General features: G+C 37.3%; 2 gene segments (V, D, J or C); both read right to left on the reverse strand.

Moving 5' to 3' along the window:
* Positions 1-354: 354 nt before the first annotated feature.
* On the reverse strand, positions 355-812 carry LOC110306627. The segment is given in 2 exon segments: positions 355-683; positions 767-812. Coding segments are annotated over 2 exon segments (375 nt in total).
* A 9,529-nt stretch (positions 813-10,341) lies between these two features.
* Positions 10,342-10,917, reverse strand: LOC110306629. The segment is given in 2 exon segments: positions 10,342-10,775; positions 10,864-10,917. Coding segments are annotated over 2 exon segments (480 nt in total).
* Between the last annotated feature and the right edge of the window lie 1,939 nt (positions 10,918-12,856).

The raw sequence follows: 12,856 nt of genomic DNA on the forward strand, positions 1-12,856 counted from the left end.
GTGTAACACTTTTTCCACATCTATCTCAACAGAAGTTCTAGTCTTTCAGGAATCCAGAGATATTTTCATGCTGCACCATCATGGTTTTGCTTTTTTACTGTTTTGCTCAAAAGAAACATGTCAGTGCAGGTAGTCAAGAATGACAAGGCATGGTATAAGGTAGGTTGGTCCTAAATTAGCACCACTTTATTATGAGAAGTTGATTTATATAGTTGCAAAAGTCACTATAAGAGTGTGAGGATACAGAAAAATATATGCCCAAAATGATTATTTTTTTATCAAGTCTACATGTTAATATTTCCTGTTTTCTCAGATCCAGGGCAGCTTCCTACCACTCCAAGTTTTCTGACACATTCAGGATGTGGTCACAACACTGTGTATTGTACAGTAATACACCGCAGAGTCCTCATTTATCAGGCTGCTGAGCTCCATGTAGGCAGTGCTGGCAGATGTGTCTGCAGTCAGTTTGGCCTTGCCCTTGAACTTCTGGTTGTAGCTAGTATCACTATTTCCAGGATAAATAGCGCCAATCCATTCCAGACCCTGTCCAGGCCTCTGTTTTACCCAGTGCATCCAGTAGGTGGTAAAGGTGTAGCCAGAAGCCTTGCAGGACATCTTCACTGAAGCCCCAGGCCTTGCCAGCTCAGCACCAGACTGCTGGAGCTGAACCTGTGAGTAGACACCTGTGGAGAGAACAGCAGAGTAGATGTCATTGTCATTTCAGACCCTGTATCCTCTTCAGATTCGGAACTGGTGAACCCCTTACCTGAAGTTACCAACAGAATAAAAGGAACTATCCAGTTACATTCCATGATTAGAGTCAATGTTTTCAGTGACTGTGAAGAGGATACTGATCATATGTGGTTTTAAAGGGTGTGAACATCCCTGTATTTACTGCCATAGATTCAATAAATTTGCATAATCATGAGTAGGGTACTTCTTATATAAAGACCTAGTACAGCTGGAGAAGAAGGAAGGAGAAGGCACAATGGTTGGGCAGCAGGATACTAAGGTCCAAGTTCAAAATCTCGATATGCACCCCAGACCCCTTCCTTGAGCCCTGCACAGATGCTGTGAATATAACACCAGGGAGTCAACTCCAGACGTTTTTGATCTGATACTATTCCTCCTCATTGGGACAATGTTATCAGATTAATTTATAGGTGGTGGTTGTGATGATTATGATATTGATATGAATTTAGAGCCTCCTTTCCATAGGATTATATATTAAAAAAAACTCACTCAAAAGACCAAATGACAGTGTATATATGTATGTATACATGTGTATATATGTATATATGTATAGATACATATATATTATATTCTATATATAATTTATTTATAAAAGAATTCCCATCAGAACAAAATAAATACACACTGCTTTTAGGAAATTGGATCCAATTGGAAATAGTTCTATTAATTGAGACCACCTCATGAACATAGATAATTAATGAAACTCTCATTGCTACCTCATATATTCCATAGTTACATACAACAATATATGCAAATACATGATGTTATATCAGTGAATATGTTTAGTTGAATAGTGGGAAAATATGTGGGGCAAGAAAAAGAAGGGTAGAAGTTAAGAGAGAAATATGCACAGTGTACAAAATACACTTGCATGACAATTCTAAATAGATGTAAAATTGTTATTTCTATTTTTCATATGGATCAGGCTGCATACACAATTAGGAAGCAATTGGTCACTACATAACAGTCAGACTCTATGGAATCCATCTTACTTGAAGGCTGATATTGTAGATGGCAAGCTTTCTCATATTGCATGATATCACTGATGTCTTTGCTCTTCCTTCAAGCTGTATAGCACTTGCCTGCACTAAGAAACCTAGTAGGCAGAGAGAATTTACTGCTCAGTTGAAGGTTGGTTTCTCTGATTACTGCAACCAAAGTACTTAGCTTCAGGTTGAAATCCAAATTCAAAGAAGTTTAATTTTCCAATTTGACAGCATGAGGAATATAATTATCACCTTCACGAACAGAAATGGATAAAAAATGTGAACATGGATGTACTGAAAGAATAAACTTATCTCACCATGGATGGAAAATATAAATTGGTGTAGTGACTTTGGAAATCAGTTTGGAGAATTCACCAAGCAATAATAAAATTCTGCTGAGTCCCTACTATATCCCTCCAAAGCATGTACTCAAATGATGCTACAGCTTATTATAGAGACACTGGCACATCCATGTTCATTCACAGGACTATGTTCATGCTCTAGTCACAGCAGCTAAAGAAAGGAATAATTCTAGATTCCAAACAAAGCACAAAGAAATAATGACGATGTGAAATATGGTAAAAATAATCAAAAAATATTTAGTGGTAAAATGAAGTATAACATCTCTAGTTATGTGGATGGCACTGGAAAAAAATATATGTGGCATGAGATCTCCCATTTCCTTAAGGCAAATTCTTCATGTTCTTAACCATATGTGTTTGGGAATTTGAATATTTTATTTCGTGACTTTAATTTGTACAAGCCAAAAGACTAGAAATAGGTCATTAGTCTATAAGGAATTTAGGGGAATGATATAGTAAAACAGATAAAATCAAAGCAGAGATAATAAAGAAGGCGAAGGTTTAAAACACGAAATGGTGTTGGGAAATGGAGAAATTATAGATTGGTGTAGTATACATCAAATTTAAATTTTATGCAAAAGGTATGATAAAAATTTAGGTTCTTTATGTAAGTAAAACCTATAGAGGATATAGAATGAATGCATGTTCCATTACAAACCAAAACAGGGATACTGGGAATAAAGGAAAGTGAATTATTGAAGAATGAAAAACAAACATTATACTTTTGTAGTGATATGTATAGTAAAGTCTTTATGTTTGGCTTTAAGTGAAACATATAGAGAAGACTTTATATCTAGCACTGAGTGAAAGTTCTCCATAAAGCTTTTGCTATGTTTGGGTCATTTAGTAGAGGATGGAAAATTGGTTTGAGACTGTTTAAACCTTGAAGATGTGTTGTCTCTCTGGAGGGTCTGCACTAGGTGCTACTAGAGAGCTTACAGCTGCACTGACCATGGTCCTACGATACTCCTGGCAAACCTGGAGTATTCTTACTTTTGATTATGGTTAGCCATGGTGAAAAGACATTGAGATCTGTGTGAGCTGCTGGCTCTCATGAGCAGCAAGTGCAAGATAACTTTGGTGGTTGGAACCTTTCTCAGCCCTAATTAACCTTTAATAATGTTTGAATAAAGTAACTGGAGTGACCTAGTTAGGTGTCAGCCTCTCCCAAACAGACTGAACTTCTCTTATCTTTCAAGAAATGAATCTGAAACATCTTGTTGAGCATCTTAAGGAAAGACAATCCAGAGGCTGCCCTACTTGGGGATCCATCCCATAAACAGCCAACAAACCCAGACACTATTGCAGTTGCCAACAATATTTTGCTGACAGGAGCCTGATATAGCTGTCTCCTAAGAGGGTCTGCCAATGCCTGGAAAATACAGAAATGGATGCACACAGTCATCCACTGGACAGAGCACAGGAGCTGAAGGGTTTTGCAGCCCTAAAAGAAGACTAACAATATGAACTATTCAGTATTGCCAGAGCTCCCTGGGACTAAACCACCAATCAAATAAATCACATGGTGGGACTCGTGTCTCTAGCTGCATATGTAGCAGAGGATAGCCTAGTAAGCCATTAATGGGAGCAGAGGCCCTTGGTTTTGTCATGGTTCTATGCCCCAGTATAGGGTAGTGCCAGTCCCAGGAGGCAGGAGTGGGTGGGTTGGAAAGAAGGGGAAGGGGTATGGAACGGGGATTTTTGGAGTGAAAACTAGGAAAGGGGATAACATTTGAAATGTAAACAGAGAATATATCGAATTTAAAAATAATAAATAAAAATAAAAAATAGAGAAAGAAAAGACCATCCAACATAGTGCATTATTACCAACTTCTTATTAAAAATATGATAATAATGTTAAATGCAATACAATGATAAATTATTCAGCAAAAAAAAAAGAAGAAGAAATGTAAATCTGGATTGTTTAACAGAGAATCTTTACAATTTTGACTATGGAGACATCACATATCAATTAATATCATCACACATGGAGCAGATCAGTTAATATACCTAAGTAAGAAAACTACAAAGGAAACAGAGTCCCCTGAAAACCTGCCTCATGTTTCTACTGCGGATTTTTAGCTCTATTGTGCCCCCTGCTGGTTATGACCTCCCCTGCAGGGAGACTTATGGGTTATACTGAAATTACATGATTGGTCTTAAGCAATAATATATTCTTGTAACTTCAGTTTTCACAGAGCTCAGCTTAAGGTATAAATAGATCTAGTTTACCTAGGGAAATTTGCTTACACATCAGAGATTTTAAGTTGTGTCAATATTACTGTAATATCCCTCTTAAAGCCAGGTGACAGTTGGATCCAGCTCTAGCAGTTCCCATTTATAAAAGGTAATGACAGGAGATATCAGGCTCTTTCCTGTCCTCATCTGATTAGACCTGGGCAGAACACCTGTGTGCAGGACCACAAGGAGCCATGAGCTCAGATGCACCCACGCATGCTTCCATGAATGAATTCCTGGGACACTAGGGCATAGTTGTCAACAGAAAAAAAGGGGGGAGAATTATGGCACCCACAGATCAGTTAACAATTCTTTGAAGTTACTATTTCCACTTAAAAGGAAATAGAAATAATTATCAAATAAGTGTATTCTGTGACTCAATCTGTTTCCCATATTGCATCTGTATGCATTTAAAGGAAGTTGGAGAGAAAGAGTAATAGAAAAACCTGGGAACAGTCAAATATATCTTCTATTGTATCACTGGTTCTGTGTAATTATCATTTTGCAAGGTAGAGTCCCTAGGGTATCAGCATTCATCATTATAATGGAATAGTTATCCCTTAGTTCAGGATGCCAGACAATATTTCATTGCCATTTCAACGTCTATGTTTTTCTGGGAAATGTCTATGAGACTGAAATTTATACTCCAGTATGGTAGGATGCTGATGGCTGTCATATGTTGTAATGGACAGGAGTGCATGCCTACTTAACTACTATGAATTTACTAGACATCATTCCCTTACAGTGTAATCTATTTACAAAATAATGGGCTCTATGAGATAATAAATAGTTCATATGAGCTTATTCTCCTAACTTAAACTAATATGAGGAACATGATATTTGCTGATCAAGTACAGTGCCTATGAAACTTTTCAGGACATTTCTGTGAATACACACAATGCTTTCAAGGATTTTTCTTATTCTCCTTTTATTATGTAGATTATTTCCCTCATCCTCTGGATGTATACTAGTTTAGTTTATCTTAAATTGCAAGGAATTTCTCATGTAACTCTGCTATAATATATATATATATATATATATATATATATATATATATATATATATATATATTTGTTTTGTCCACAACTTAAGAGTGAGAACACTATTTGCATTATATCACAGGGAGGATTGCATTTGGAGACTGACTCACATCCTCACTCTGATTCTCTCACAGATTGCCACACCATGATTCCTCAGTAATTAGTGTGTGTGTGTGTGTGTGTGTGTGTGTAGTTGCAGGCAGAACCACTTTAGCCTACTCTGTAAATTATTCCTAAAGAATTTACAAACAAACTCTACATCCATTCATCTCTGAAAATGCAAGAGTCCTTAGCAAAGCAGTGAGGATGATTGTCACATCCATAATCACTTAGGCTATAGGAGATAGCCTTGTGTTACTGTGATCAGTGTTGTGTAGCTGACATGGAATTACAGGGCAAGCGACTTGGGAAGTATTTGAATGTTGAATCAATAAGCAGTGGTTAATCTCTGAATCTAATATGCAGATCTCATGAATACAGCCCAGATTCATGAATTAATTTTGTTAGTACTAACTCAACATCAAGTTTAGCCATCTATGAATTAGACATTGGTTTAACATGTAATCAAACATTTCGATTCCAAAGTATTGATATACATCTGTACTCAGATTAACACCAGTATAGGAATATGTGAGTCAACTTTACTATCAAAAGTTTCTTAATTCTGAATCCTCTATGTAAGGAGACTTGGAAAATCCCTTATACAATGATAGTTAATTCTTAGTCTGTTGTTCATTTCCTCACTACTCAATCAAAACTTTAAGCAAGTCTTCCAGTTTCTCATCCCTGTCCTCTCACCCTCAAGGGAGCTTCCACATTCTTCAGTGTTTTTATTAATAATTAATCATTTTATGTACATTTCAAGTGATATCCCCCTTCCTGATTACACATCCAAAATCTCTCCCTCTCATCCCCCTCTATACTACTCTTTCCCTCTATGAGGGTACTTCTCCACCTACTCACCCACTCCTGCTTCACCACTCTAGCATCCCCCCTACACTGGGTCATCAAGCCATCACAGAATCAAGGGACTCCCTTCCCATTGATGGCAAATAAGGCAATATTCTGCTACATATGTATCTGAAGTCTTGGCTCCCTCCATGTTTACCCTTTTGTCAGTGGTTTAGTCCCTGGGAGTTCTGGGTGGTCCACTTAGTTGATATTATTCTTCTAATGGGGTTGCATTCCCCTTCAGGTCATCCAGTCCTCCCCTAGATCTTCCACTGGGCTCCCTAGGCTCAGTCTAATGGTTGGTTGTTAGTATCTGCATCTGTATTTGTCAGGTGATGTTACAACCTCTCAGGGAACAGCCACATCAGGTTTCTGTCTGCAAGCACATCTTGACACCAGCAATACTGGGTATGTGTGTGTGGGTGGGTGAGGGGTTGCTGTCTGCTGATGAGATGATTCCCTAGGTAGTGCATCTCTGGATAGCCTTTCATTCAGACTCCATTCCAATTTTTGTGCCTTTCTTTTCTTTGGACAGGAACATTTCTAGTTTAAAACTTTTGAGTTGGATGTGTGGCTCCATCCCTTCACTGGGGGCAGTGGTCTCTATAGGTTACATCTCCCCTTTGTTGGGTATTTCAGCTAAAGTCATCACCATTGGCTCCGGGAGACTCTTGTTTCGCTGAAATCTGAGACATTCTAGTCTTTACTCCCAGCTCTCAATCCCTTCTGTTGCATGGTTCTATTCAATTTTCTGACCCTCTGTACTTCTCTCCTGTCCCTTACAATACCTGTTCCTGCACCTCATTTTTCCCTCCCCTTCCTGTCTCACTCCAAGGTCCCTATCTCCTGTGATTAATTTGTTCTATGTAGGATTGAAGCATCTACAATCTGGTCTTCTTCCTTCTTAAGCTGTATATATGTTTTGTGGGTTGTAACGTGGGTATTCTGAGTTTTGGGGCTAAAATCCACTTATCAGTGAGTACATGTCATGTGTGTTCTTTTGTGTCTGGGTTTACTCACTCAGCATGATATTTTCAAGTTCTATTCCTTTGATTGCAAATTTCATGAAGTCATTGTTTTTAATAGCTGAATAGTACTCCTTTGTGGACCATAATTTCTGTGTTTATTCTTTTCTTGAGGGACATCTGGGAAGTTTCCAGCTTCTGGTTATTATAAATAAGGCTGCTATGGACATAGTTGAGCACATGGCCTTGTTATATGTTGAAGCATCATGTGGATATGCCCAGAAGTGGTATATTGGAATCTTCAGGTAGAACTATTTCTAATTTTCCGAGGAACTACCAGGTTGATTTTCAAAATAGTTTTACCATCTTGAAGTCCCACCAGAAATGGAGAAGTGTTCTTCTTTCTCCACATCCTCACCAGCCTCTACTGTGACCTATTTTGTTCTTAGCCATTCTGACTGGTGGGAGGTGGAATCTCAGGTTTGTTTTGATTTGCATTTCCATGATGACTAAATATACTGAATATTTTTAAGTGCTTTTCAACCATTTGATATTCCTGCATTGAAAATTATCTGTTTAGCTCTGTGCCCCATTTTAAAATAGGGTTAATTGGTTCTCTGGAGTCTAACTTCTTGAGTTCTTTGTATATGTTGGAAATTAGCCCTCTACTGGATGTAGGATTGGTAAAGATCCCAATTTGTTGGTTGCAGTTTTGTACTGTGGATTGTATCCTTTGCCTCACAGAAACTTTGAAATTTTATGAGGTCCTATCTTAGAGCATATGCCATTGGCATTCTGTTCAGAAACGTTTCCCCTGTGCCCATGTCTTGAGGTGTTTCCCCACTTTCTTCTCCATTCATTTCAGTGAATCTGGCTTTATATGGAGATCCTTGATGCACTTGGAGTTGAGCTTTTTACAGAGATATATGAACAGATCAATTTGTATTTTTCTACATTGAACCAGCACCATTTGTTGAAAATGTTGTCTTTTTTCTACTGGATGGTTTTAGATGCTTTGTCAAAATGAAGAGAACATAGGTGTGTGGGTTCATTTCTGGGTCTTCAATTCTATTCCACTGAACTACCTGACTGCCCCAGAGCTCTCAGGGACTTGACCACCAGCCAAAGAATACATGAGAAGGGACCCATGGATCCAGTGGCATATGTGGCAGAGGATTGCCTTGTTGGCATCAGTGGGAGGAGAGGCCCTTGGGCTTGAGAGTGTTCAAAGCCATACAGAAGAGGAATGCCAGGGATGGAAGATGGGAGTAGTGGATGGGTGGAGGAGCAACCTTATAGAGGCAGGGTAATCAAGGATGGAATAGGTTGCTTCCAAAGGAAAGATCTGGAAAGAGGAAAACATTTGAAATATAAATAAAGAAAATATCCAATAACCAAAGAAAAGTAGGTACTGGGAAAGCAAAATTTTCCTAATCATATTCATGTAGACGAATTGTGAGAAAGTCATCTTTCTTCTGATGTCTCTGTGTACCCTTTTAGAAATGGATTTCCAACACCTCCATGAGACTTTTTTTTTTATATATATATCCACAGCCTTAGGTAAGACTATTCTTGGCTTGGAGCCTTAGTTCTAAGACATAACACATTCTTACATGTGTAAGATAGGATCTGAATCTGCTTCCACTATACAGACTTTAATTTTATGCATTTCTAGAGGAACATCCTGAAACTAGCCCAGTAATCTCAGTTCATTCCTACATATACCCTTAATTTCAATCTCCAAGTTAAAGCAAGCAATTTTGAAAGCCTTGGGCTTATTCTACATCCTAATGTCAATCAATCTGCCAGTGTATTAAAGGCTCCCATACAACTGTTTACTTTTCAGTACATTTTATTCAATAAGAGTAGCAGAAGTGATCTGCATTTTTATTTTATGAAATATAATAATTTTAGTAACTATTTAAAAACTTTTGGTTTTTAGTCCTTCTTATATTACATCTAGACCACAGCTGCCAGAGCATCCTCTCTTCCAAGTCCTTCCCTTCTCCCTACCCAAATACACTTTTCTGGAATTTCCTTTAAAAGAAAGCAAGCCTTCTACAATATCATCTCCATATAGCATATCAGGTTGCAGTAAGACTTGCCAGATCTCCCCATACTAAGGATGGGCCAAGACAAACCAGTAGGAGTACAAGGATCCTAGTGTCAGGCAAAGGTGTCAGAGACATACCCAGATCGCACAACATGCTATAACATATATAACATCTAACACAACCAAACATATATGCAGAGGGCTTAGGTCAGACTCAAGGAATCTTCCGGATTCTTGAATTAGTCTTTTGAGTCCCTATTAGCTCAGGTAAATTGATACTGCTGTTTTTCTTGTGGCATCTTTGACTCCTGACTTCAGCAATGTTTCCTCACAATCTGTTTCACTCATTGTCCAAGTTCCACCTAATGTTTTTTCTCAGTCTGACACTTGTAGTGACCCCCTTCTCAAGAAAGAAAAGCTTTTCTATTAGTAATTAATCTATGTGCATAGAAATGAATAACAAAAATATCACTACAGAATATATAAACACACACTACACATACACACACAAACAAGCTAAAACCCAAACATTTAACTTATTTCCCTACACCTTAGCATTATACATTATATACACATGTAAACCCTTAAATATTTAAGGGTATATATATATATATATATATATATATATATATATATATTCCTTAAATCCTTTAAGTCCTTGCCTCTTATTATACCTGCAACAACTTAAACAGAGACAGGAGACATAAAGTCTGTGTATGTGGGCATATGTGAGATTTACACAAAAAGATAGTATCAAATTTCATTGTTTATTTATTAATTTTGAGATCTCATTTTCTATGTTTTATTGAAAATAGATTTTTCACTCAGTATATTATGAATATGATTGCCCTTCCCCAATACCTCTTTGACCCTCACATTTCAAAAAAAAAAAAAAACAACAAACAAACAGAGTTTATACTTGTAAAGATGATCCCCCCCTGCCTCCAAGACATCAGATAGAGAAAGAGCCCAGACACAACAATAAAATATCAATTATGTCTGCATCTTCATCTGAGCTGATCTTGTCCCTGTGTGTACTAAGCACCCCCTGCTGGTCAATGGTACCTGAACTGGAGGTTTGTGTCTAGGCTCACATTGAAAATTCCACACTGTGTCTCTTACACAGTAATACATGGCTGTGTCCTCAGTTTTCAGGTTGTTCATTTGCAGATAGAGCATGCTTTGTGAATCATCTCTGGAGATGGTGAATCTGTCTTTCACTGAATCGGCATAATATGTTGCATAATTATTACTTTTACTTCTTATTTGAGCAACCCATTCCAAACCCTTTCCTGTAGCCTGGCGGACCCAGCTCATGACATAGGTATTGAAGGTGAATCCAGAGGCTGCACATGAGAGTTTCAATGACCCTTTAGGCTGCACCAATCCTCCACCAGACTCAACAAGCTGCACCTCACAATGCACACCTGCAAACAGAGAGAATCTTGGTCAAGAAAATGTCACACATGCCCACAGTCACTCTCCCCTATGACTACTCAGGCACATACTAATTACCTTGATAAAAAACAACAAAGAAAACCCACTTCAGCCCCAACACCATGTTCAATGTTATATTGTCAGTTCTGAACACTAAAAGGGAAGACAGGGCTAAAGTTCTCTGCCTGAATTTCAGGGTCAGGGCTGTGATGGTTTTAATGATCAACGGAAGGCCTTATTTGCATATCTTCCTGCTATATCTTATGCTCTGCTGTGTGAGCCTTTGGGACAGTAATAACTGGCAAAACTGTCTGAGAGAAACACAATAACATTACCATGATTTCATTAAAATATTTTTTTCATTATGTGTTTGGAATAATATTTCTACAGCCTTAATTTGTATTTGTCCTTTTTCAACATTAATTAGTTTTGAAATTTTATAGGCATTATCATTTTGCCTATATGTGTTAGGGTGTCAAACTTACTGGCCCTACATTGGCAGACAGTATCATGCTTTGATGTGGATGCTGGCAATTGAACTTGGGTTCTCTGCAAGACCAGGCAATACTCTAACCACTGAACCATCACCTCAGCCTCATTTTTGTTCTTTTATTAGATGCACACTTTCCTGATTATCTTAACAGATAGTAAACACCAAATTTGTACAAGTTCCTAGAATAAAAATTTATTATTTAATAATTTGAGAAAAACTAATATAAAGACCAATGAATTATGAAATATACATTAAATAAAATTAATTAATATGGGCTGCAGACACCACAGGGTGGGAGGGATAACATGAATAAGGTCTCAGGTTTTATCTTCATAACTAGAAAATTAAAATTATTTAAATAAACTTTAATAATATTAGAGATTTATATTTGAGATATAATGTTGTATTAAACTTTGTTCACATATATATTGAATATATTGGGTGAATGTATATTACAACATACTTGGGATTCACGCTATTTTTAAATGTCTTCAATTGGGTATAGATTTCTTTGCTGTAATTAGCACAGTAAGGGCAACAGTCTTTTATCTGGTCTGCAGGGCCATGGTTTTATTTCCTCCACTCTCTCCAATCTCCTTAAGGATGTAGGAAGTCTTTGTTGGTTATGGAACCTCGTTTAATCCTACCACCCTTTATATAGTAACACTTATATTAGAAAGAAGAACCTGGGGCTAATTATTTAATGTTGTATTTAATACTATTATTAGAGAAACTCTGTTTGTTATGGCTAAGAGGTTTAATGGATTGTGGCATTATTCTCTTTTTTTTTTTTTTTTTGGCATGTTCAGGAAACAACTTCATTTAAAGCAACAAATCATAGTAAGCTGGTGATCTGAAATGGTTTCTGCATTGAGTTCTTTGACTACCAAGTCATTTCTCTTACATGTTTTCTTTATTTAACTGGGTTTTATGTGGGTACATGAAAGGAGGAAATTGTTCTTGGATACAATAATAACCCTTGCTATATCCTGTTAGCACCTGTTTTTAGGGCCCTGAACAACTGAGAAGTGAAAATTGCCCACTGACACATCCCATGCATCAAGACTGATCTATTGCGAAGATATCTTTCTCAATGAGAGAAAGCATAGTGTGTAAAATTATGCATGACTAGAATACAAATATTGTCCTTCTGCTGCATGGCCTCTCTTGAGCTCTGTGCCCATTTGCACACATAGATGGCATCATTTCAATGGATCTCTTCTCACAAGAATTGTTGGACTACGCTTATAAAAATCTGCACATAGTTTTACTCTTGTAATGATTCTTGTAGTTGCATAACAGACAGGAATACAAATGAATGCACATTATGAAGATAGAACACCAGTCATCAGCCAGCAGTATAGAAGCATAATCAACAATGACGAGGAAAACATGGCACCACCAGAGTCCAGCTATCTTATGACAGCAAGACCTAAATATTTCAATGCAGTGAAGCACATGTAAACAAGCTTAAAATCAATGTTCTAAAGAGGGTTCTCAAACTTTCAAAGTTTATTTAAAAAGACAAATAGACCAATGGAATAGAATTGAAGACCCAGAAATGAACCCACACACCTA

Source organism: Mus caroli, chromosome 12 (assembly GCF_900094665.2).
Source record: "Mus caroli chromosome 12, CAROLI_EIJ_v1.1, whole genome shotgun sequence".
Classification (NCBI taxonomy): domain Eukaryota; kingdom Metazoa; phylum Chordata; class Mammalia; order Rodentia; family Muridae; genus Mus; species Mus caroli.